The sequence below is a fragment of the Podarcis muralis genome, chromosome 1 (genome assembly GCF_964188315.1).
Source record: "Podarcis muralis chromosome 1, rPodMur119.hap1.1, whole genome shotgun sequence".
In the NCBI taxonomy this organism is placed as follows: domain Eukaryota; kingdom Metazoa; phylum Chordata; class Lepidosauria; order Squamata; family Lacertidae; genus Podarcis; species Podarcis muralis.
In genome coordinates this window covers 31,053,724-31,080,736 of record NC_135655.1, presented here as the reverse complement: position 1 = coordinate 31,080,736, position 27,013 = coordinate 31,053,724, and the positions used below count along the sequence as shown (strand labels likewise).

At 43.1% G+C, this 27,013-nt stretch overlaps 1 protein-coding gene across 1 annotated transcript; it reads left to right on the top strand.

Moving 5' to 3' along the window:
- The first annotated feature begins 22,828 nt into the window (after positions 1–22,828).
- On the top strand, positions 22,829–26,102 carry FOS (Fos proto-oncogene, AP-1 transcription factor subunit). The gene is made up of 4 exons (XM_028719384.2): positions 22,829–23,135; positions 23,788–24,033; positions 24,395–24,502; positions 24,624–26,102. Exons 1-4 carry the CDS (start codon positions 22,995–22,997, stop codon positions 25,230–25,232), a joined length of 1,104 nt encoding a protein of 367 aa, XP_028575217.2. The 5' UTR covers positions 22,829–22,994; the 3' UTR covers positions 25,233–26,102.
- Positions 26,103–27,013: the final 911 nt, after the last annotated feature.

Here is a 27,013-nt window from a genome sequence, read left to right as displayed (position 1 = left end):
GTGCTATATGCGTATGACTTGGCTGATGCCACTCTTTTTTGAAAAGCAAGGAAGCTTTATTTTTAAAACAAAAAACCCCCACACAGATGGAATCCTTGTCCCAGCTATTTATCAGGCACAATTTGTGTGGTGAATTGCCAGCTGCCCATCCTGTGCTTTGGAAAAGGTAAGCTAACACATGCAATAAAATATCAGTTAACAGTAATCTAAACAGAGAGTATTTTTGCCATTTAATTCTCAGTTCATGTTTAAAAACACCACACAAAGATAGGTGTCACAAGATCAGACTCTCCAAAGTCTCAGTCTCCTTGGTTAGGCTTAAAGGTACATTGCCTATCAAATTCTTTCAGCTAGCTGATTATGGAAATAAGGAAGGTATATCAGGAAATGGGTTTACCTGAGCCAATGTGTAACTATCGGGAGATTTAATACACAGCTAATTACTACAACCAGTTTCTTGCTTGGACTGCTGTATTTTTGACTCACTCTGGGAAACCTGGGCCCTATCCATGGCATGGAGTTGCTATAGAGAGCATCAAAAGAACACATGGATTGTAGGATCAGACCAAATGTGTCCATGCAAAATCTCTAAGCTTTTCAAAGGAGGCAGGACAACAAATTTAACAGCAGACACAGTAAAACAGTCCTCACTTCCAAGTGAAATCCCAGATAACATTTTAAATACAGAGAATGCACACATGGCTTTTTCACATCAGCTCAAATGGAAAAATCTTACTACAGTTGCTTCCAAGGAAACTCAGATTTTAACTTTTGTGTCTATCTGGAAGAAGGGGAACACCAGTTACAAGCCATCATAAAACAAATATATCACATTCACCAAAATGATTTCCAGGGCTTCAAAATAGCCTTTGCTTAAGGGAAAAAAATACCCCCATTAACCAATAGTTACTGTATGTTTTCGTTATAAAAATAGAAATGAATGAGACATATGCTTTACATGTGAGTTGCAAATGTTATGTGTATTTATGAGCTTTGCTCCTGTCACATAACTCCCTGGGCCTAGGGGCTTCTTGGATTTCATCTCTGGCAAAGATCAGTCCTGTCCCAATTACAGTTCCAGTAATTTCCCTGGCAGGGCCTATATTCCCTCATGAGATATTTAAGAGTACATATGATAATTCAATACCATTTGGGTGTTTTTAAAGGGGCAGCTACCGGAATATCACTTTCTCTGTTCATACTATGGTAAATTGGTAGAAGGGCAATTTGTTATTGTCAAGCTCCTAGAATAAACAGAAAACCCTCATATCTGCTTATATGCTCATAAAATAAAACAATTGTATCCAATCTGCCAGCAGTCGGTGGGAAATGACCAGAGAATCAAGCTGTTTTCAGGTTAAGAAAGCTGAAGTAGCAAAATAGTGAGTTGCGCTGTAAAAAATAAAAATCATTTCTGGACAGAACACAAAACTGCACAGGACGAAGTGCAGAGTTTTTAAAAATGCCTTCTGCGTATAAACAAATACAGCTCATGCCAGCACTTTTCATTACATGTATTGGCTATGTAAACCAAAACAAAAAAAACCCCACGAAACTAGATATGCAATAAAAGAAAGAAAAACAAGGACAAGGATTAAAGATTAGGCAAAAATAATCACTGATTATAATCAATGGGAACAGAATGTGAAGAAAGACAAGGCTATGTCCCAGACTGCCAGTGCCAGAGGCTATTTATCAAGGTCCTAATGTGGTCCTACATATTCAGTAAACTGCCTGGCCAGGTATCCTCTCTATTTTATGTTTGTGCCTTGCGTGGTTCTTTAATGGGTGTGACTTTTCCAATTGCCAGTGTTGAATTTAATTTTCTTAGCACCATAGTACTCCAGTTTGATGAAATCATTTTTCTTTCATTTATTCCAATATTGAAAATGTCTGTAGTTCTTCTCCAATTTAGATCATCTGCTAATCTGACATGTATACTAGGCATTGCAACCTTTAGTTTAATGATGGACATATCACATGTTGAACACCACCACATACCGTACTTGTCAATCTACATTTATGATGTTTCTCCACTGTGATATCAATCTGCTAATAATCAAGTAAAGGACTGAATGTGTATAGCCGGGCTATTGTTCTTCTTATTATTATCAGGATAGCATAATATAGCTCCTTATGCCATGCCACAACATACCATTCATTTCTTACATCCCCAAGATAGTTGTGTGCAGTGGGAGAAGGGGTGCACAGTGATTGACCATCAATCTGACACAATTAAATCAAATTAAATTTGTACTGGGTACAATTTTTAAAACCTTCTAGAAGAAACAGCTATATAGATCACTTTCATCAAGGCTTTCTTTTACAATGTGGAACAAAAGTCATATTCATAAATGTTCTTTTTCTGGTTAACCTCTGTAAAATTCTGAAATGCTATTTGCTAGAGCATCAAAACATGCCACTTACTAAACTTCCACATGCATAAAAATGGGAGTGCATGAATGGAAAGTGGTTGATACCTAAACTGCATGTAATTATTTCACAAAAGGGAGCTTGCTCGCAAGGGCCATTATATAATGCTACTGAATAATGTGATTATTAAACGCTGACTGCTACCCTCAAACCATCTAATTAAGGTATGTTTTACTAAAGTAAGTGGTGCTTCTGAGGAAGAGATAGTCTGCAAGTGGCAGCCACCGTATTTATAAATAAGAGAGAAAGGGAATGCGTATTTTTAAAACCACAAGGTAATACTGAATGCATTTTACAGAGTATCAGAGCCATATGATAATATTCATCCAGAGAACCAATTATCTCAAGAGAGCAAAAGAAATGAAGAATCACAACAATGAACAAAAAATAAAACCTATAAAATCTACATACAGGTGGGAAAGAAAGAAACACAACACAGCACATCAACAAAGCAGTTATCTCTAAAGTAAACATGCAAAACGAACGGTGGCTTGTTAGTTCAATCTATGGTTAAACCTTATTTCTTACACTCATCACTGACTGAGGAAAAATCAATTGCAGATGTGACTTAAAGAGAAAAACCAATGGATTAAAATACATTTTTAAAAATTGTCAGGACCAACCCAAGACATTTTGCTGCCTGAAGCAAAGGAAAAGATGGTGCCTCCTCCCCCCTCCACATACAGAAGCCAATGGAGACCAGCAGTTCAGTCATACTTCAGCACTAGCAAAAGGACAGCATCCTCCACAGCACCAAAGGACAACAGGTTAAGTTAAAGGGAAATGGAGAGCCTATCTTCCATTGCTGCTCCCTGCCCTTAAACACCTTCTGCCTAAGACAGCCTCCTCACTTTGTCTAATGGTAGGGCCAGCATGGCTACCTTTGATTTTTCCAAGTCCACACACCATCTCTGAAAGCCTAGGACCTAGGTACATCATGAGTTCATTGCTGTAAGATCAATTGTATCATACACCAAATGAGAAATATTTATTTTTACCACCATTGGTTGTTTCTACCTGACTGAACCAGCAAAACGCCAGATATTTAGCAAGTCTGGGAAAAGATTAGGAATTACGCAAGGAGATAATAGTGATGTCATATGAGTAATTCACTGTCTGCTCCAGTACACGCTTAAATCCACTGATGAACAAGATTAACAAACTAGATGACTGGGGATGTTGGACAATATACAGTATACTGCATAAATAAGTGACTGTCACATATTTGCCTTATGGGAACCCTCTGTGAGAAGAGATTTAAAGTCTGAAAACAAACACATGAAGCTCTAGGAGCTTGGAATTTCATATGGAGCTAGTGTTAGCTAATAAACACTACAGCTAATAATCTGTAATCTAGAAGACATTTGACTGGAAACAAATCAGCCTGGCCTACTTTCATGACTTTAGCAGAAATTTACAGACATTGGTTGGTAAAGTTTTTAACAGCATTGAACTAAGTGTTACCACCTGTTAATATCTGCAGATTAAAAGCACAACAGCAGGGAGCAGTAATAAAAAGAAAAGTGACACCTCAGTAGGGAGAGTTGAATGGGTTCTACCCAGTGAGAAACGATGAGTAGAAGTTGGTGGGATAGTATATGATATCATACTACATTAGGATAAGAGATGAGATTTTACCCAGCTGTCTGTATTCTGCTAATGGCTTTTGTTTTTAAGTATTGCTGCCTCCTCAAAAACTTTAGGATTGGGCAAGCTGCGGGTCCAAAGAAATAAACTGGCTATAATGTGTTTAGGTGCATATCTAATATTTTGGAACATTTAATAGGTGATTCCTTTTTCTAAGGCTGGATACTTCTCTAATTCTGCTCAGAATGCACAATTGTGTACCCGTACTTCTGGATTTAAACTATACCCAGATACAGTCCCTAAAATATTTCTGGCAACCTTCTTCAAAAAGGATGGAAGTGATAGCTGAGAGAAATTTTTATTTATTTATTAAGGAGCATTTGCATTGCCAATGGAGAAAAGAGAACTGCAGAGTAAGGTAACAAGCCCAGACTTGTCCCGAATAAGATAGGACAATCAATCAGTAATTTCTACCCTTTGCATAAGAGAGGGACTAATGTCAGATGTTCAGACCCGCATTCGATTAAAAGTGCAGCCTGATCCTACCCATGTTTGCTTAGAAGTACGTACAATGGAGTTCAGCAGAGTTCACACACACCCCAAGCTAGTGTTCAAGGTTGTATTTCCCTATGTCAACAATCACTTCCTCTTTTTTACAGCAACTTATCACTATTTCAGAATTGCTGCCTAACCTTCCACGTCACTCTCCTGAGGACATGCATCTTACAGACTATAGTTTTGTAACATACTCATTATGATGAAAGGGAGTTCATAGATTGCCGTGAGAAATTGCTGTTAATTCCCACCCCACCCCAGGTTCAGGGTGAGGGAATCCCTTATGTAAGTACTATACTACTTATTAGCAGATAGGTGTGGTGCAAGAACAAGTCTGAACTGACCCTGCAGTCTTTTAGCAGGCAGAGGATATAGAGATAAAGAAAAACTTAAAGCAACAATTACAACTGCAATCTGAGAGAATGCAGTGGCATTTGACAGTTCAAGCAGGCATATGGTACAGAGAATTACCAAAACTGGGCTAATGCCCAGATGTCTGTACTTCAAAACCGATACGTTATCTCCCTTCCCAACAGACAGTATTCAGTCACTAGTTTATCAATTGTCATAAATGTCTAAGTATATTTACAACAGCATTTGGAAACGCCATCCTAGTATTCCTGGGAATTATTTGTAGGTGGGTCTTCCGTAATCAGACTAGTAAATTTAACTCTAATTCAAATATCATCATGAGTCAGCCCTTCAAAATCCAATATTCTGAGTTAAAAAGGAATATTGTAGAAATAATGAATATACACTCATATTATTTGCCACCTGCTATATAATCTTTTTTCCAAGGTCTAATTCCGAAGCATTTCTCCACACTCATGAGGGCTAGAAGCTTATTTGAAGCAAATCTCGGATTTCAAGATTATCATAACTGTAAGGACTGGAGTGCTGAAGCTAACACAATTATTGTGGAGTTTACAGATATAATCATAGTAAATAAAAATGTTCACTGGCATTTTAGCTACTGTGCTCTGCAATGTTGATTAGACAAAGGCCATTAGAAAACCAAAATATTATACATACCAAGTGGGTGACATTATAATTTTTCATAGGTCCAGCTTTGGTATTTCTTAAACAGGCAGGCAGCAGAACTGACAGGTAGATATACCTCAGTTATATAAATATGGCAAAGTAACAAAGAGCGCTTTGTTACAAATAATAATTTAATACTGCTTTTTAATTGTGCTGAATATGTCAATAGACAAACCATTGAAACATGCTCAGAAATTGGCTGCTTTAACCTCTTACTCTCTGTTGCTGAATTGCTGATTGCTGAAACTGAGTTTGTAATTTATAGAATAATACATTGACTCTGAACCATTGATTTAACCAGGAATTTCCAGCACAGTGTGTGTAAAATAGGTATGTATGCTCCAACGCCAAATAGTGAGTAAATTTTAAAGCAATTCTTGAGTCTGTTAAAAACAAAACTACCTTGGGTCATGGATTTGCCATACCACAATTCCAAAGCAGCCGTGTGATAATATAGAATATAAAACACTTGGACGGTGTCTCCCCCCCATACCCAGACCCAGTATTCTTTGATAACACTTTAAACTGCTGGTTCAATTCAGAACTAAGCTGAGGTGAACTGACCGATGGCTATGTATTCAAGCAAAGCAATGCAAATGTTAATATTTGTATACACCTTCTTCATACACATAGACAAAATATATTAAATGGAATATAACAGAAATATAACAGAAATATCAGATAAGCTGCCATTGCAGTGAGATATTGTTGGACTCCAGCTCCCATCACACCTGACCGCTGGATATCCACCAACATCTGAAACTAAACAACATTTAAAAAATAATAATCATCATGACTACTAATTATTTTGTCAGTGGGGGCACATGCTCAAGCCAGCTTTATTTCTCTCTTATTTTTATAGATGCGATTTGCTTTATCTTTTTATTAAAGGCACGAGGACAACGCTGAATATTTTTTTTTGGGGGGGGGGGGGATGCAGGGATCACGGCTTCCGTTACGTAAGAAAGAGCAGAAAAGACTTGAGTCGAGCGCCGCGGGGGTTGTTGTTGATCGGTGCGTCAGACTTGGGTTTCCCTTTTGGTGCGTGTGCGAGTGCGCTTCCTCACGTTTCGCCGCTTGAGGCAGACACGACAGGATCCACCCCCTGTTCGTCCCCACAACGACCGTTTGCCGGGATCGACCTCTGGTCCAGATCTCCGAATATTGTGAGGCGGACAACAACTGCGTTGTTTTTAACACTCGATTGGGAGCCGCCCAGAGTGGCTGAGGAAACTCAGCTAGATGAGCGGGGTATAAATAATATATTATTATTATTATTATTATTATTATTATTATTATTATTATTATTATTATAAGAGGGAATCCCGATTTCAACCCCCCCACCCCCACCAGTTGCTCCCGGAGCGTCACTTCGAGACACCAAAGCCCCCGGGATCTCAGAAATCAAAACAAACCAGCTTCCCTCTCGGTCTCTCGCTGTGGGGCCGCCGGCACCTCGCCGCCCTCAGCCCTCGCTTTCTAATTACAGCTCCACCCCAAAACAAAACAGACCTTCCCGCTGCCATGGCAACCGAGCCCTACCTTCCCTGCTGCTTTGGCGACGGAGCCCCACCTCCCTGAGCTGCTATGACAACCGGGAGCCTCCTCCTCCTCCTCCCCTCCGCGGGTGACGCCGCCGCCTGCGTGGCTAACGATTTCTGAAGGGGAAGGGAGAAAGAGCGATGACGTTGCGGGGCTCGTTTCCGTGGTTACTACGCGCTGACGTCGGTGTGTTTTGTGAGCGCCCAACGTTCTTGCCGTCGCCAGAGCAACGTCAGTTAGCCAGCCAAAGCTCGGCAACAGGGACGGGATTGGCTGATGCGCAGGAGAGGAGCTCTGGGATTGGCGGGGCGCTTTGCTCAGGCCTGGACAGGTGGGCCTACCTGGCCCTGAACCTGCAACGGGGGTCAGACGGGGACGGGAGGAGGAGGATGGAAGCGTTCGCACTGAGTCGCTGGACTGTTGGGGGAAAGCTGTTTACATACGGGGAGAAACAGACCTCATTTGCCTCTTGAGGTCGTGTGTATCGTTCTGGTACCATGGACACATGTTTATGCGCTATCAAGTATTGCATACCTTTAGGATTCCTCAAACTTCTACGACTTCTCTATGGGATATCAATTTTATTCTCTCCCCCCCCCCCAACCCCAGTTCTGGTCATTATTTTTTATCAATGCCATAAAATGTGGAACACATCTTGTACAACACCTGTGTATTGAGGCATTATGGATCTTTAAGAATTAGCACCAAACCTGCAACTAGATTGTCATGTTTGATGATTTTGTATGTATACTGTGAACAAGGAAGTGGGTAACATCCTCAGATGTAGCAAGCTACATGTGGGTTTCATGCTAATTGTCTGTGGGGGAATGGTGCACTTCTTTTAATATGGTAACATCTATACATTACGTTTAACATATTTTGTTTATGTGTCTGAAGAGGGTGTATACACGTGAACATCTGCATCACTTATTTGTGTACATGTTTATGGCTGGCTACATGCCTGAAAGTCTTGCATGACATTCTGTGTGTATCTGTATTCATTCTTCAACACATATGCGGACCTATGCAGTTTAAAATATTGCTTGAGTAGCCATTCATTTTAATTATTGTTCTGTATTGGTTTTGAATGTTTTTATGTTATTGTACTCCCTAGACAGCATCTTGAGAAGTAGAGATGTCACCTTGCCAACAAAGGTCCGTATAGTTAAAGCCATGGTTTTCCCAGTAGTGATGTATGGAAGTGAGAGCTGGACCATCAAGAAGGCTGATCGCCGAAGAATTGATGCTTTTTAATTATGGTGCTGGAGAAGACTCTTGAGAGTCCCATGGACTGCAAGAAGATCAAACCTCTCCATTCTGAAGGAAATCAGCCCTGAGTGCTCACTGGAAGGACAGATCGTGAAGCTGAGGCTCCAGTACTTTGGCCACCTCATGAGAAGAGAAGACTCCCTGGAGAAGACACTGATGCTGGGAAAGATGGAGGGCACAAGGAGAAGGGGGCGACAGAGGACGAGATGGTTGGATAGTGTTTTCGAGGTTACCAGCATGAGTCTGACCAAACTGCGGGAAGTAGTGGAGGACAGAGGTGCCTGGCGTGCTCTGGTCCATGGGGTCACGAAGAGTCGGACACGACTAAACGACTAAACAACAACAACACTCCCTGGAAAAGACCCTGATGTTGGGAAAGATGGAGGGCACAAGGAGAAGGGGACGACAGAGGACGAGATGGTTGGACAGTGTTCTCGAAGCTACAAACATGAGTCTGACCAAACTGCGGGAGGCAGTGGAAGACAGGAGTGCCTGGCATGCTCTGGTCCAGGGGGTCACGAAGAGTCGGACACGACTAAACGACAAAACAACAACAACATGTTATTGTACACCACCTTGAGGTTTTGCAAGAGGACTGTATATAAATACTTTTGTAAATCAATAATAAACAAACGTGCATTAATGTGTATTCATTACCCCAAGGAAGAGATCATTTTGTGCTCTTAACTTGACCATATCGTTTTCATGCTGAACCTTTGCTGTGTTTCTCCTCACTCGTTCCCACCCACCTGTGCTGCCCAGTGCTTCCCTGCGCTTTTAAGGAGCACCTGTACATTGTTATTTCCTCTGTCCAATAACACTAATAATTTTGAACTATGACAGGTACTATATGTAAACAATACTTTATCCCAATAGCACAAATGCCGCTTTCAAAGGGTAGGTCAGTTTTATTGCATGTCTGGTTCCTTGCTGCTGTGCGGGTGGAGCACCATTCGTGGGTAGCATATCTGCTTCCTGCTTGGCCCAGGGATGGGCACTTACCTGTATTTGATTAACGATCTTTCCAGACAAATAAATATTACTCAGGTGTTGTGCAACATCGAGACAGGTTTTCTTCAACTAGCACTTCCGTTGCTGGCTCATTACTCTCCGTTTGTGAATTTAGCACACGTGCAGATGCTATGCAGAAATTAGCTACGCTTTTGGCTTGTGTATCTTGTAATATGTCTTTGATAGTGTTATCTATGAAAGTGCAATACCATATCCAACTTTAATAAATATTATGTTTCTGAGGATACAAACATGGCACCATTCTGTCTCTTTTTTTGATTCCCCAATTGCTCATACTTCCAAAACCTGACCTCTAGAGAGGGACATCAGACATGGTACTACTTAGAAATAATCCTACAGTTCACTTGTTCTTCTAAAGACATAGGATTTATAGGCATATAACAAGCTGTAGCCACAAGTTATGCATCATTGTTATGATAGCACATTTTCAAAGCTTAGCAGGGTCTGCTATGGTTTCAAGTTGGAAGGGAGACCACATGTTGAGATTCCTGCATTGCAGGGAGTTGGACTAGCTGTCCCTCAGAGTCCCTTCCAACTCTATAATGCTGTGATTTTATAAGAAGACATTTAAATGTATTGTTAGAGACGTTATGCCTCTGAATACCAATTGGTGGGAATTGCAGGTGGGCAAAATGCTGTTGTACTCATTTCCAGCCTGATCCAGCAGGTTCATCCTACATTCTTACAGCAAAGTATATACAGATCCACACCATAGGTTGAACTCAGCTGCAGGTTGCATTTGGGGAAATGAGATTTCATAATGAGGGATAACACTGCTTCCTAGTGAAACAAAACCAGTTTCTATAAGGTTAGCCATGTTAATGTGTTACGGCAAAACCAACAAGCCATCTTTGGGCACCTTAAAGACTAATGAGTTTTTTTATGGCACATGTTTTCATAGACTGGAGTGAATGAAAGATCATGCAACAACAAAACTGGCTAGTCTTTAAGGTGCCAGAAGACTCTTCTTCGTTTTGTTTTTTGTTTTTTTAGTAGAATGGCTTACAGCAGTATTTCTGTGCTTGAACACCCATCTCATGACGTTAGAAAAGAAAAAGTGATGAAACACTGAGGACACACCCTTATGTACAGAGAGAAGAACCCTTTTGTAATATTATTATGCTGGTGGGGAAGGCTATCAAGTTTCTGACACACATTTGTCTTTCCCAACTTGTGAGGGTCACTGTACTGGACCTGTTTGGAAAGGCACTCAAAGTGAAGAAAACCTGCTCAAGGAGCCTGAAAAGCTGTTGGCAGAAAATAGGCATGTGACAGGCAATTGTGATTCTTTGTCTGGCTGCAGCAAAGGAAATCAGAAATGGACAACTGGCTGGAGAGAAAAGATAACTGTAAACTTTTCAATATCCATTTCTGCTAAAAATTGCTCCTCTTCCCACCACCTTTTATTGCCACGGGGAAAGGATACAGTATTCCCATACAAAAAAACAAAACAAAACAGGTAAGATTGCAAGTAGTACAGTAGACTGGTGTTGCCATCACTGGGTTAGATGCCAGTCTAGAAGGTTAAGTGGTACAGCAGGTTTAACTTGTCTCATTACACACCTGGAAGTTTTTGAAGATCTGTGCGAGCTTTCCCTGAAAGTTAATCTCCGGGAACACCCAGCACGTGAAATAGTTACTCCCTTCTCAGAAGGTGTGCATTGTCAGTAAACCTGTGGACAAATGCCGGCTCCCTCGGCCTGAAGCAAGATGAGCGACACAACCCCATAGTTGCCTTTGACTGGACTTAACCGTCCAGGGGTCTTTTACCTTTTTTTACCTTTACCTACACATTAAATAGCTCTAAAATTTCCTTAAGACAGGAGTAGCCATCACTTCAAATGTGAATGCTGAAGCCAGAACAAGCAGAAATAAACAAAGTTGTTTTGCTTCTGAACTGATAGAATTCCCTCTATCTTACTCACTGCAGTGACGTTGCTAATGTGTCTGTTTCAAGTAACTGCAGAACGTCAAGGTCCATACATTAGGTGGTTTTAGTGAGTAGACAAGAATGTGGGTCTTGATATAGCCCGCAACTTTTGTTCCTAGAGCCTTTGCAAAGGCAAGTGGGGGCAGTTCAAGATGCCTGACTGACAAATTTCATTTTGCCCCTTAGAAGGCAGATCCTCTATAGTAGATGCAGCTAGGTAATTACATCATGCTGCTTTTTGCTTGGTAGCCCAGGCAAATAAAAGTATTTTCAATTGGCATCTGAAACCCAACAATGCAGGAGGCAGACACACCTTTGAGGGGACAACGTTCCAGAGCCAGGGCCCCACCATGGAGATGAACCTTCTATGCATCCTCTCACCCTGAATCCTGAGGGGGGGGGGCAGGGGGAAACTATTAACATGTTGGTATTGGAATTGATTGTGGTGGGGGGTGAATTTGCTGTTCTGTCTCAGACAAAAAAATGTCTTGACCAGGCTCTGTTGCTTATAATAACCCAAATAACCCCAAGTATAATGATAACTTGTCAAATATGAGATTTCTGGTGCTTTGAAAATACATTGACTAACTCACTAATTTAGCTATCCCATGCAAGGCTACTGTATTGAATGGGGCTTCTTCTCAGTGTGGTAGATGGAAACAGTCTTCAGAGCTTCCAGTGTCCCATAGGTCAGCTGAATGGAACACTGTATCTATGACTTCCTTTCTGGGCAAACGGATGTTCCTGGAAGTACAGTACAGTATGTTGTGCATGAACTCATGTCTGGCACTCAAACATTAGCTCTCTTATAGTGAAGCAAAGTGGATGGTATTTCATCTTTCCAAGACTGTAGAGCAGGGACTGGGAATCCATGGCCCTCCAGATGTTTTTTAGACTACATCTCCCACCACCTCAGACCATTGTCCATGCTTACTGGGGCTGATGGGAGTTGGAGCCCAACAATGTCTGGTCTGGAGGGCCACAGTTCTCCCAAACTGTACTGAAGAGGGCTGAAGACAGTTTGCATCTAGTTGTTTTAAGTTGTGTTCTGTGTCAGTAAACAGCTCTTCCAATTCTGAAGCAGAATAATTATTTCTGGATGTGGCAAAATAAAAGAACCATTTCTGAAACAGAAGAAACAGAGACATCTGAAATGAGGACTATGACCTATATTTTGCCGGAAATACAGACACCAAAGAACTAAGAGACTGTGCTTGATAGCATGTCATAATGCATTTTTATCGTTAAATATTAGCTTTAGATAAATAACAGCAGCCCTCAGCATCAAATCTACAGGAAATGTTAACAGCAGCTAATCCTTATCTTAACAGTCACAATTTTTAAGTTGGCTATTTATGGCAGGAAAGAACAAAGCAAGCAATAGCTCAGCAAACGTATCAAAGCTGCACAGTAGTTTAAACTGGTTATTGGTAAGGTGCTTCATCTTAATTTTTGAACTGCTAAGTATTTTCATAACTCAATTCAGTGCTGTGATTAAGAGTAAAATAACCTGGGAATAAGAGGTCTTATGTAAAGCAAGATATCTTTCGTTCTTGGATAGCTGTGACCAAACTGACATAGGATTTGGATGCGACTTCTTTGATTATTATACTGGATCCACTTAGAACTGTCTTCTAAGTCTGGTATAATATTAATACCATTGCATTTATCTTCCTGATTGGAAGGTGAGGAATGACACATGAATTTGCAAATACTGGAGCTCTCAAATGACCTTTGTCCATTAAAAATAAATGGACTGTAAGTACATTAGGAACATGCAGTCTCATCATACAGCCCTAGTGCTGTAAATTACACTGAATACCTCTGTGTGAAATAATGGGCTGGGGTTTACAGTTTGATCCTATGGGATTGTGTTTCAAGTTCCTACTGTGGTTCTAGAAAGTACAGTGGTACCTCGGGTTAAGTACTTAATTCGTTCCGGAGGTCCGTACTTAACCTGAAACTGTTCTTAACCTGAAGCACCACTTTAGCTAATGGGGCCTCCTGCTGCCGCCGCGCCGCCAGAGCACGATTTCTGTTCTCATCCTGAAGCAAAGTTCTTAACCTGAAGCACTATTTCTGGGTTAGCGGAGTCTGTAACCTGAAGCGTATGTAACCCGAGGCACCACTGTACAGTACTCCTGCTGTTTCCTGTATTTGGAACAGGAAACTATTATCTTACAAGCACCAATCAATTCCTGTAGCATGGGTAGCATTTTATTAATGGGAAGATTCCAAATATTCTCAGTGCCCTTGAGTTCCATGGGATTTGCACCTGAGCAAAGGTACATAGGTTTGCAGCTTTAATGTATTTGAAAATCCCACCGATTGTATGAAAAGCTACTGTACTGGAGGCAGGAAGGATAGTTTCCTGAGATCTCCCCTGGGGGCTGGAGGGCATGTGATATGTTTTGCAGGGCAGAGCCATGTTATGCTTTGGGCACACTATCATTTTATGAAATCTTCAAAGACTGATTTCTGCGTCATAAATATGCTGCTTGTGATAGCTTCTTTGTGATAACTTTATGCTACAGCCACTTTAACATGAAGAGTTGGTCCTAATGTTGCAATGCTGCATCATGATATTCCACAGAAGTGCACACATTCCTGATGGTGACAGCTGTCAAATGTCTTCACATGCTGTGGAAATATAGTGTGGTGTCTGTAATATGACAATGAAGAGGACAAGTCATTACAGACAGAGAGGCTGTTTCAAGTGGTTTTATCTGACAATCATAGCGAACTTGCTGTTGGAATGGAGCACACAGGATGAAACAGTTAAATCAGCTATGATCAAGTGGGCACAAGATATTGGTCATAATATTATGTTTGAAGACTGGGAACGGTTATGGACCACCGGCATAAAATTTACGGCATGTAATGCCTTAAAAGAAAATATTATGAAAATGATTTATAGGTGGTACATGACCCCAGTCAAGCTTGCAAAAATTTACCACTTGCCTGATAATAAATGTTGGAAATGTAAAGAAAGAGACTGAAGGTACATTCTTTCACCTTTGGTGGACTTGCCCAAGGATTAAGGCTTTCTGGGAAATGATTTATAATGAAATGAAAAAGGTATTTAGATATACATTTCTGAAGAAACCAGAGGCCTTTCTCCTGGGTATGGTCGGCCAATTGGTGTCAAAGAAGGATAGAACATTTTTTATGTATGCTACAACAGCAGCAAGAATACTCATTGCAAAGTACTGGAAGACAGAAGAACTACCCACCGTGGAAGAATGGCAGATGAAAGTTATAGACTATATGGGACTGGCAGAGATGACCGGCAGAATCCGAGACCAGGGGAAAGAGACGGCGGAAGAAGATTGGAAGAAATTTAAAGACTATCTTAAGAAATATTGTAAAATTGTTGAAGGTTAAGACGATGTTGATTCTGAAATTAAGGGGTTGCTAGCTGTAATTATTATGTAATATGAAAAGAAAGCTAAAAAATTTAATTGAAATTAAGGGAAGGATTTGTTGAAGAGAATTAATTAGAGAATGGAATGCAGTAAGGAGAGGTATGAGGAGGTCGGGAAGGTAATTTTCATGAACATAAGGGAATGAAGTTATACATGTGGGTTTTTTTGCTTTTTTGTATGTATTTTTGGTTTTCTTTTTTGTGTTTTTTTGTGATTTTTATGTTTTATAAAATTTTTGAAAATGTTAATAAATATATTATAAAAAAAAAGACAATCATAGCGTACAGAATAGGCCTTGCTGGTCACAAATATGGACTTGGCGCAAAACAGCAGCAGTTACAAACACATGCACACACACACACAAATTCCTTTCTCATCGGTTATGAAAAGGAAGACTTTTTATATGTAATTGGACTGCCCACGTCCTGCTTTCCTACTGTGGATTAGCAACACAAGTAAATGACACAATATTGTACCATTATTCCTATCAGAGAAACATGTATGTCAGTCCTTGGCTAGAAGATTTTAAAGACACTGCTTCTAATATTTATTTATTTTGGCAGTTCACAGGAAGAGGGGGCAGAACACATTTTGTCTGGAGTATCAAAATAAATGGTAAATAATGTGTGACTCCTTTTAATTCCTTAGGCTATGAAAGTACTGAAAGATGCCACTGGAACATGGTACAATCCATTTGCTTTAGTAATGGCTATTCTAAGCTGAAGCATCATTTAGTTTCAGGACACTACAGGAAGGAACTGAGAAAATAATAAGGCAACAGACCAAGTAACTTAAAATCCATGTCTTATTCCTGTGCCAAGTGGCAGAGATTTTGGACTGGGGGAAGTCTTGGGCAGCGCTACCAATGGTCTCCCTAGAAAGGCAGAGTGGGTAAAATTATCGCATAATGCTCTGCTCATTTCATAGTGAAAATGGCAGTGAGGTTGTGCTGGTCTTACCAAATCTCTAACTTCTCCACCCTCCACAGCTACCACTGCCAAGTATAGTTTTGCTATAGTAAGAGGCCTACCTCCTTAATGAATGCTCCAGCTTCAGAATTAAGCTAGCTGGCAAAGTGTAGGCAGGGATGGGCAGACAACTTTAAATGTTTTAATTGCCTGGTGAGTGACGTTTGTACACATCAGCAGGCATTCGTAAAGTCTCTCTGTGTGCAAAGGTTTACCTCCCTAGAGAGCATCAGCCACTCACTCCACCTTCACTTTTGCTTTTAACTGTTATTTTTGCCACATCATAACAGGTCTCCTTTGCTCTCTGCTTAAACAAAATGGGCAAGCTTCCAGCCAAGGCTACAAATTATGTAACCTGTGGCCCTTTGAGAACTTTTTAAGGGGAAGAATAATACAGTACTGGTGGGTCAGGGTGGGGGACTTTGGATACTTAAGGGGCTTTTAGGTCAATTTGTATGTCTCACAGGTTTAACAGTAAACTTTTATCAAGTTAACTAGACCACAGAGCAGCATTTGAGTGAATGCAATGATAGTGATCATAATACCACCTGCACAGAGAATTTATTGTGATATAGTAGGAAAATGTTATAGAGCGGGACATCTTTGGAGAGACTAATGATGGATTTATTGTTCTGCCTCTGAAGTTTTATGCAGCTCAGGGGTCTTGCTTTAGGCTCATATATACAAACAAATACAAATACAAAGTCAGATTTGGATAGTATGCATACAGCCATATTCAAACACTCTCCTGTCTCCCCTAAAAGCTTTGCAGAAGGGTGGGAGAGACTACAAAGGGGACTGTCTTTTTGAGCTTCTCCTGCATCTGGGCAGAGGAGGCTGGAAACAAAAAGGTGTGTAGCGTCTCCATATTTCCTGAAGTCTGAGCAGGACACAGCGCAGTTGGAGAGTCAAGAATGGTGAAGGTGCTGTGGGAGATACAGGAAGGGCATGGCGGGGGAGAGAGAAATATGTCTTGTTAGGCAGTAGTAAACATATTTCTATCCTTGTTTTCATTGTCAACGTATATCACGGAGGGGGTTTTTCTTCTTCCTGCTCCATCACCTGTGCTTTCTCTGTCATCTGAGGTCACGCAACTGCAGCTGATGCTCACAATGTATGCAATGCTGTGAGGAAACCACAAACTCATAATGCTGTACATCAAGTATTCCTGATATTAGAAATATCCTCCTGCACTATTTACCTCCAAGCAAGCAAACCAAAACAAAACCTCCACTCAGCTCTGAAGTTCACTGGGTGACTAGGGGTCAGTCACAGTCAATAAAATTAAATAGATTAGGGCTTTATTTTGACTACTATGCACTTTGGGTTGGTCTAGTTTGCGGGCAATAAAACACATGGAGCTGATGAACTGAGTTAAGAAGTCCTTTAATGGCTTATACAAATATTTATTTACAAATTAGTTTTGTCCTCAGACCATTGCCTTCTGTGTCCAAACTGAAGGCTGCTTCTGTTAGTTATTCCCAGCAATGAGCACATTTGGCAAAAGTCTGAAAAATCAAGACAGCTGTGAGACCTGGAATGTGGTCATTTTACTATGTGAATTATTCTCCTTCACAGTCCAACTGGGTGAGCAACTCTTTAAACACTCGAGGCTTGGATCTAACCTTATCATGCTCACTGTCCATTGCTGCCCTTGCTGATTCTGATTTAGTCTACTGAAGCTATTTATGTTCACATACTGCTTTGAAATAGTTTTGTAGTGTAGGGGTTACTGCAGAGTTGTCTGCTGGTGCTTACATGATTGGAATTACCATATGTTTCTTATTTTAGAAGACATTGTATTTTGCAGAAAATGTAACTGGCAATATAAAATTGTCATGTTATTGCTCATTTGCTCAGCCCCATACTCAGGTCTGTTTCTTGGTCACAGGAGAATGGAACTGTAGTATGATGGAACTTTGAGAACTGGCTTTTATAAACCAAAAAATTTATATTATTATTATATTATATTATAATCCAGTGAGCATCTCTTTCACAACTCAGCAAAGCTTGATATAATATTTCAGCCATGTACCTTATTTTTGATATGTTGATAGGATGACCTACTTTAAAGGCTGCTTTCAACATGGCTTTTTGCAGTCTTAAAATACATCACAATGCAACTTTAGACTGGAGGTTATATGAGTGCCTATTTAATTGCTGACCAGAGTTCAACTGACTGGCTGACTGGATTCTTCCAGACTTGTTCGTCTCTGTACATCCCTGTACAGCTTGATGCCAGAGACACTTTGACGTAACATAAATTGTGGTTTTAAATGTGGAGTATGCTGATTGGTATGGGGTATACATTTCTGAGAATTGCTCTACCTAGCGCTTAGGACTTAAGAAAAAGTTATAGAACTGAAATCTGTGTGACGACTTGTTCGTCATGTTGGACAAGTTACTTTCTCTTGGCCTCAGTTGCCCGTTTGTCTAATGGCAATAATAAGGTCAGACCTCCCAAGTCTGGAGCAAAGGCCATGTGACAAACCATTTATGATTTCAAAGAAAACAACTAACAACGTGAGGTCAAAGATTAACCGATGAGCTATTTGAACAACAAAATCATCTACTGTACTGTATTTGCTTTACAAAAGGATCCTTTGTCCTTAGGCTAGAACAACCTGGGACGGGAGCTTGTCCTATTTTGCTCTTGATGGGTGACCTGGCAACAAACACCAACACCCTTAAGCAATTTCTAGCTGGTGCAGGAGGAGGGCCGCGTTTCGTCCTGAGTTTGGGCTTCTATCTCTCGGGGGCCTGAGCCGATTTATGTAATCCGGGGAGCCAGAAAATCTCCCCACGGACCTGTCTCGCCCCACCCAGGAGAAGAATCGCTCCACTCCCCGGGGCGAGGCGCCTAAGCCGCCTGTCCCTGGCGCTGACGGGGACACCTCGAAATAGCAGCTGGCCCGATTTCCCCGCCTCGCCTCCAGGGCCCAGATCCCTCCCCGCATGGCTGCCTTTCTAGCCTATGAGCTCAATCGGCAGGCTCGGGCTGGGCGAAGCTCCTCCCTTGCCTAGAAACTGCGCCGGGGAGAGAGCGAGCTTCTGTTTGTTGTGACCAACGCGCCACCCGGCTCGCCTCGCTGCGGCGGCGGCGGCGGCCACGCCAGCTCCTCCCCGGCGGGCGAGTGCGGTCTGGCTGGCTGCCTTGCCGCCTCGCTCCCTCCCTCCCTCCTCGCCGGCTCTCCGGGCTTCCCTGCAGAGGACAAGCGCGGATCATAACAAATCCCAGCTCCGGGAAAGGAGAGAGCCCTCCTCTACCTGTTACCGCAGCTCCCTGGCAGCCTCCCAAGAGCCCCTACCGGCCGCCAGGGGCGCATCCCAGCAGTCCCGGCCGGGTCCCTCCTCCCTCCTGGCAAAGCACTCTGTTTCTGGGACATTCCAGTAATGGGGAATAGCCGGAACCCCGCGCGCAATTTTCACCATTCTCCTGGAGAGAGACTTTTGCATCAGCCAGTCCCTTCTCCCAGTGAGAGCCCCCGGGGGATTAAGTCAGTGTCTCGTGATCGCGGCACAAGAGAACGTGCAGAATATTCCATAGCTCCGTGCTCTCTCTTTTCAGGAAGGACGTTAAGTTATATTTTCCATACATACGGCGCACATGCGGTATTCCTTCCCAATCCAAGACTGCACGCAGAAACCATTCGGGTCCTCGGAGACAGGAATTTTATTTGCAGGAGCAGTAAATATAGGTTCCCATGGTAATAGCTGCGCGGTTTAGGTTGCATACCATAAACCTCAGTTTATTTGCTTCGTTTTTGCTGCATAGAAGCGGCTAAAAGAAATGGAGAGTGAAAGTGAGGCCCCACGATGGGAAGAAAAGCGTCGTGCGGGGATTCCTTTGACATGTAGCCTCCAGTCCGAAGGACTGTTCTGTGTGACTTAAAATCTTGCTATCTTATCAACACAACTGTTTCAGTAAATAAAAAAAAAGGGGGGGGGAATCACTTAGTGGTTAATCTGGTGATATTTCCAGGTTAAACTGGAAATCTGGGTATCCTGCTGTGATAAATCCAGTGCCTGCAAGGGGAGCCTGAGTTTATTATCTCTTGCTTTAGTCTGTTTTATCAGTTAAAGTATATAGCAGTTGAGAGGATGGGTAATGAGCTGCATGCAGATTATTAGTTCAAATCTTAGCACTGCTATGAATTTGGTGGGCTGCCTTAGATCACTGGCTATGTTTGATCCTCTGCACTATATTATTATTTTAATTCATTAATTAAAAGTATTTTAAGCCACTTTCTAGGACTACTTTCTCACAAAGTAATGAGCAAGGGAGTGAGAGACAAATTACAATATAAAAATATAGTCAAACATGGGTGTAGCCAAGGGTGTGGGGCAGCAGCTGCCCCCCAATCAATAAAAATCAATACAAATACTTAACTAACTGAGGTTTGCCCCCCAACAAAAGCCTGCCTCCGCCACAAAAATCCTGGTTATGCCCATGTAGTCAAACAAATGAGAAGCTACTCTGGAGATCCAAGCTGTTAATCATATAAGTTGAAGGCAATTGTAAAGAGGAAGGTCTTTGGGAACAGAAGTTGAATGGTTTGGGGATCACCACTGAGAAGGCCCACTCTTGCATACAGCAACCTAACTAATCTTGACTGTGGTAGATTTTAGCATACTGACAGGATTATATCAGTGAAGGTGATCTTTTAGACAATCTGTACCCAAGAGCCATTTAGGGCTTTAAATTGTAATATTATGTGGATAATAATTCTCAACTGTGTTTACAATGATATGCAAGAATCTCTGTGATAATCTATGTGAAGAGCTTTGAGCACAAGGAAAAGTGTGAAATTCTTATTGCTGAAATTCAGCAGCAAGACATTTGCTTCATAAGTCCCATTAGAATATATTCTGGTGGTTCCAAGCAAGTCACAGGAGGTATCCACCTGGAATGAACCTTCCTCTCATAAGCCCCTAGTACCTAACCTACAGATGATGACCTCAATAATGACCTAAAACCATTCTAGAAACCCCTGAGCAATCAGTTTCTCCAGTACTGTGTTGAGTAAATGGTACATGAACTGCAGTGTTGGTTTCTTCACATGCATTTTTGCATGTAATTACGAGAAGGTAAAATGCTGACACAACTGAAATGAATGGAAGTTTTGTAACTGTTTGTAGTGGAGGCAAGGATCGTCCCTTGCATGAACTAGAACAACCTTTGTGAACTGGAATGGGAAAGCCTTTACGGTAATTAGGGCTGCCTATCGTGTTACAAATTCCAAAGAAAATGAACAAGCGATAACAATTATGGAAGGCTAAGACATGGGTCAATAATCTAATACATGGGTTTGCAGTCCACATGATAATATTTTCTAAAATTTCACAACGAAAAGTTACCTTAAAATGTCCTTAATGTGTATAACAGTCTGAGCCTATGCATGTTTACTTGGAAGTAAGCTCCAATAAATTCAGTGAGACATAGGATTGCAGCTTGAAATACTGAATTCAGGGGAATATTATTTTCTATAACAATGGCTCTAAAGATTAATAGAGTTCAAAAGTGTGTCCAAGTGCAAGTAGATAAATAGGTACTGCTCCGGTGGGAAGGTAAACGGCGTTTCCGTGCGCTGCTCTGGTTCGCCAGAAGCGGCTTAGTCATGCTGGCCACATGACCCGGAAGCTGTCTGTGGACAAATGCCAGCTCCCTCGGCCAGTAAAGCGAGATGAGCGCCACAACCCCAGAGTCGTCTGCGACTTGACTTAACAGTCAGAGGTTCCTTTACCTTAAAGCAATATTGAATTCGCTTGATCCTAATAAGAAGTGAAAGGGCAATAATGAACAGTTATGTGCGCTTACACTTAGAAGTAAATCCTATTAAGTTCTGTGGGGTTTACTCCCTGATAAGTGGGTATACGATTTCAGTCTCACTAAATTTCATTCCTGTAGTGTGATGAGTTATATTGATATTAGAAAAGTTTTGTTTGGTTGTAAATGTAACATTCTTAAACGTGAATAAACATAAAATAGAGATTTGATAGTAGTGCCAATATTAACATTTTAAATCCTTATAAGAAGAACTCACCAGGCCCAGAGATGTGGGTAGGTTCACTTACGACAACAGGAAGGCTCAGGGCATTATGGGCAAGACTGCTCATCTCATTTCTGAGACAGTAATGTGAGAATAATGACCACTGAGGCCTGCTACATGTGTGAATATGATGAGGACTGCATTGTCTATATCCAGAAGAACAAACCTTGTCCAGAATAAATAATAATTATTCTCATATGATCACTGCACTCTTTGGACTTAACACCAAACAGCAGAAAGGTAATTATGTAGTCCAACACAATTAAAAAACTAACCTGTGAGTAGAAATCTGTTCTGTATCCCCCATTTAATCACCTTGGCTTTATGCTGCATATCATCACCCCTATTTCAGAGTGGGCAGAGGACATTCTTGTGAATGCCATATCATCTAAAATTTAGAAATTCCAGAGGTGCTGATCTTATGAGATCATAGAATCAGTGAATTCTGTGAAGGTTTATATGACTCTCCTTGTGGAGATGATGGGCAAAATTGCATCTCTGTCTCTTTAAGCTGTCACTTCAGTGTCTGGTCAGCAGTAAATGGGCAGAATCTGCATGCAGAAGCCTTTGCTGCGGCTCTTGCTGCTTTTACTCTCCACTCCCCCTGCCGTTGCTACCACAGGCACGCACCATCCCTTGGCCTCAGCCCTGAAGCGTTCCCGTCAGTTACGCCCCCTTTGCACAGGATGTATGCCATATAAGGATATTTACGTCAGGGGTTCCCGAGCTTAGAGCGAACCATTTTGGGAGAGGGAACCGAGCCCCTTTCCCTGACTTTTAAAGGCTGAGACCCGCCGCCAAACTTCTTCATAATCTCCGCGACGCTTTGGAAACGACCTTCAGCTTGTTTTCAGAACGATTGTGCTAGCGCCAGGCACTTCGGGCCGTCTCAGAGGTCGCTCGTGACCGCCGCTGCTCCCCTCCCGTGAGGATTGGTTTCGCCCGTGACGTCGTCTCATTCACAAGTCCTGGCCGTAGCGAATAAAAGGCGGAGGTGCCGCTCTTTACTCCAGCAGAAGTGTGGCTGAAGCAGGCAGAAGCATAGAAGCGGCTGGGGTTTCTTAATAACCCATTCGCCTAGCCGAGGACTCGCTCAATTCGGATACTCATCTGGGAAAGATATACCACCCTGAAGGGCTTTTACACCCCCAGATTAGCCGACATGATGTATCAGGGCTTCACCGCTGACTACGACGCGTCTTCCTCCCGCTGCAGCAGCGCTTCTCCGGCTGGGGACAGCCTCACCTACTATCCCTCACCAGCGGACTCCTTCTCCAGCATGGGCTCGCCTGTCAACTCACAGGTGAGGAATCGGGGGGCTGCTTATGGCTCACGGGGTGTCGGGTTGGGAGAATAGCTGCCTATGTCTGCTTCTCTGTCGCTATAGGGTTCAATGACAGGACAGGATCCGAGCAGCTCCTAATGTTGATAGCTGAGGCTTGGGAGAGCTCCCCTGGCCTGTATATAATGCATGCTTTTCTCTTTACTTTTCGATATATGCTACATTGTATGGTGTGTTTCCAGCACCTCTGCCCAGGGAAGGCAGTATTGTCCATATAGAAAGAGAAATGGGGGTGGTGGACGAATCTAGCTCCTGTTTGGTGCTATAAATGATGAAGGGGTTGGGGGCTGGAATGGATCTTCGCCTGGGAGGTGTTCTGCAGCGGGTGCGTAAAGCGGCTTCATTGATAAATCGCGGCTTCATTCAGGAGACTCCGGAGCGGCGCTTGCGTCAGCGCAGACGTCAGAGATATTTATAACAAGCCCCTGTTCATGTGTAGTCTGATGATGGCAGCAGCAGCGTCCGAGCCAATCTGGCCCCAGGGACTGCAGGCCCAGCTCAAAATAGCGCACCGGCCTCTGGGGCTTAGAGCTGTCATAGCGTGCATCGCATTTCTCTGACCCCCTTCCCCCCAACTTGGTAACTAACAGGGTCTCCTTTTGTGATTTTCCAGGACTTCTGCACGGACCTAGCCGCCTCCAGTGCCAACTTCGTTCCCACCGTGACTGCTATTTCCACAAGTCCAGACTTGCAGTGGATGGTGCAACCGACTCTGATCTCCTCAGTGGCCCCTTCCCAGAACCGAAGCCACCCCTACGGGCTCCCTGCTCACCAGACCGGTGCCTACTCCAGGGCTGGGATTGTCAAGACGACAGGAAGCAGAGGGCAAAGCATCGGCAGGAGGGGCAAAGTTGAGCAGGTGTGTGTTCAGCTTTTGGCCGCAATGAAGCCTCTAGAAACCAGGAGGAGAGGGAGAACACGAGAGAGGGCTGTAGTTTAATTTACCAACAATATATTATTATAGCTCAAAGCCTATTTCTGGCTAAGCGGGGTGGACATTTGGGACATCAGATAGCTGCTCCCTTTAAAGGACAAAGGGCATAAAGGCAGTTTTGCAAGCGGGTGGAGATCCTTCCCCCCCCCCCTTCAGATCCGTAGTAGTATCTGGGTGGTTTGCTCCATGCAAGCGCAAGAGTTGCTCCTGTGATCCGAAGTTAGGGAGCGCACTTTCTGTTCTCAAGCACTGGATACTGACGTCCACGCTTGTTCTCTCTCTGTAGCTGACACCAGAAGAGGAGGAAAAGAGGAGGATCCGTCGGGAAAGGAACAAGATGGCAGCTGCTAAATGCCGCAACCGGAGGAGGGAGCTGACGGATACCCTACAAGCGGTGAGTATCTCCGGCCTGGCCGGCGATCCTGCCCTGCCCTGCCCGGCGCTGTCCTTTTGCTTTCTCTCCCGCCCGGAGGAGACTTGAGCTGACTCGCCCCTCCCCTTGCTTGTGTCCCCAGGAGACCGACCAGTTGGAGGAGGAGAAATCCGAGCTGCAGACCGAGATCGCCAACCTGCTGAAAGAGAAAGAGAAGCTGGAGTTCATCCTGGCCGCCCACCGCCCCGCTTGCAAGATCCCGGAAGAGCTGCAGTTCTCCGAGGAGCTGGCCGCCTCCACGCTGGATCTGCTGGCCGAAGCCCCCGTGGCCAGCTCGCCCGAGTCCGAGGAGGAGGCCTTCGCCCTCCCCCTGCTGCACGAGCCCAGCCGCCCCGCGCCGGTCAAGGAGAGCAGCGGCCTGGAGCTGAAGGCCGAGCCTTTCGACGACTTCTTCGCGCGCTCCACCCGCGAGACTCCCCGCTCCGTGCCGGACATGGACCTGTCCGGCTCCTCTTCCTTCTACGCGGCGGACTGGGAGCCCCTGGGGGCCGCGGGCCACGTGGATCTGGAGCCGCTTTGCACCCCGGTGGTGACCTGCACGCCGTGCCCCAGCACCTACACCTCCTCCTTCGTCTTCACGTACCCCGAGACCGAGGCCTTCCCCAGCTGCGCCGCCGCGCACCGGAAGGGCAGCAGCAGCAACGAGCCGTCGTCCGACTCGCTCAGTTCGCCCACCCTGCTGGCCTTGTGAAGAAGGGACGCCAGGTCCCCGAGCCGTCGCTGCGGGCCTAGGGGCATCACCACGGCGGAGACCGAGCCCACCCGCCCTTGCTGCTGCTGCATGGGGCTTTAGGCCGCCAAGGAGCCGCTCTCTCCTTCCTGTGGAGCTCCGAGATCCCACCCGAGGCCTAGGGAAAGACGAAGCCCTCCATTCCGGAGGTTTGGTATGGGCAGCCCACTTGGAGGGAAAGACTTTGCTGGAGGGGCTGCCTCGCAGCCAGACGCCAGGCCTGATACCTCTTCCAGAGATGTAGCAAAACCGCATGGAATCTGTCTTGTCCCCCATCAATGAGAACTAGTAGTTTCGTAGCATGTTCAACATGGCTGGGTTGGTGACTCCCTTCCCTCCTCTTTACTATTCACTAGCATTAACTAATTAATCTGTTGGTTTAATGATTGGAATTCTTAATATGGTGCTGGGTATCTTCAACTCGTATCTAGTGCAGCTGACTAACAATAACTACTGTGTTCCTGGCAATATCGTGTTTTGATGACTTAGCAATGACCCAACTTAACTGCGAAAAGATACCCTTTTATTTTCTAGTAGATTAATAAATAGCTATGTTGTCCATGTACTAAAGTTCTCCTTGTACATCAATGTTCATTGTAACTTTAACTGATCATACATTGTTGAAGTGGTCTGAATGGTTTGACATAAGTTTTCCATGAAAACGTTTTTATTGTGTTTTTAATTTATTTATGGATATATTTAATTTTTTATTTTAATTTTTTCTACCTTGAGGTAATTGACATGTGGAAAGTGGATTTGGATGACATTTAAGCATTGTTTGCTTACTGTTCAAGACACTGTCAATAAAGCATTTAAGTTGAATGCTATAAAGACTCTGGAGTCTCTTTACTGTAAAACCTCTCAAGTAGCAAGGCTTCAATTTAGCACAATCCATGTCCAAATCTGCTGTGGTTTGCTGGAAGGGGTTAGATGCTGGTAAATGGGACTAGCATAATCCTTTGTTTAAACACACACTTATATCCAACTTCTTAGTATATGGGTTTGTTGCACCTTTATTCATCAATTTGTTTAAATAATTGTTGTTTAGCACACTAGTATAGGCATACACAAAATTTTAACACCCAAATTTACTAGGAAGTAAATCCTCTTTGTTGAGTTGGACTTGCTCCTAGGTAAATGTGCATAGGCTTGCCACCTCATACAAAGTTTCTAAACATCTCAGGTGCACTCTTGAAAAGGAACATGGGTTCAATTATCGGGAATTGGAGGCAGTGAAATATCTCAATCATACGGTGGAGAAATTACACTTCCTTTAGGCTTGTGATTATTTCTATTCTGATAATTGCTCTTTCGTCACATCAGACTTCCTGTTTCCTTCTCCCTGAGTATATCTGACTTTGTTCTTTTATCTTCATTGTTTCCTACATCTCTGCAATGTTTCATTTTCCTCTGCCTCGTGTCCTTCATCACACACAAACACATGACAAAAGCTTTCTTCTTTTGCTTGTTGTGGAAAGGTGAAATGATGTATTATTGAGTTTTGTTCAGGTGACTACCACAGAATGGATAGTTGAGTGCTGTTTTGGACAGAACAGTTGCATCAGCCCAATAATCAGTTTAAAGTTAACATGCCACCTAAAACTTAACTACTCGTATCTCAACCCCTCCTGTTCAGTCCTTCAAACAAGGGATGCAGGTGGTGAATACCAAAAGAAATGGAACCATTGAGAAACAAGAGGGGAGTCAGTTGCTTGAAACAGCAGCAGAAGAGTGCTCTAGCC

What these genes read in the sequence shown, in the direction of transcription:
- FOS (XM_028719384.2), top strand. Translation starts at nt 22,995, where the DNA reads ATGATGTATCAGGGCTTCACCGCTGACTACGACGCGTCTTCCTCCCGC. An exon ending in GCTCGCCTGTCAACTCACAG is followed by an intron (nt 23,136 to 23,787) that starts GTGAGGAATCGG and finishes GTGATTTTCCAG; the next exon opens with GACTTCTGCACGGACCTAGC. An exon ending in GGAGGGGCAAAGTTGAGCAG is followed by an intron (nt 24,034 to 24,394) that starts GTGTGTGTTCAG and finishes CTCTCTCTGTAG; the next exon opens with CTGACACCAGAAGAGGAGGA.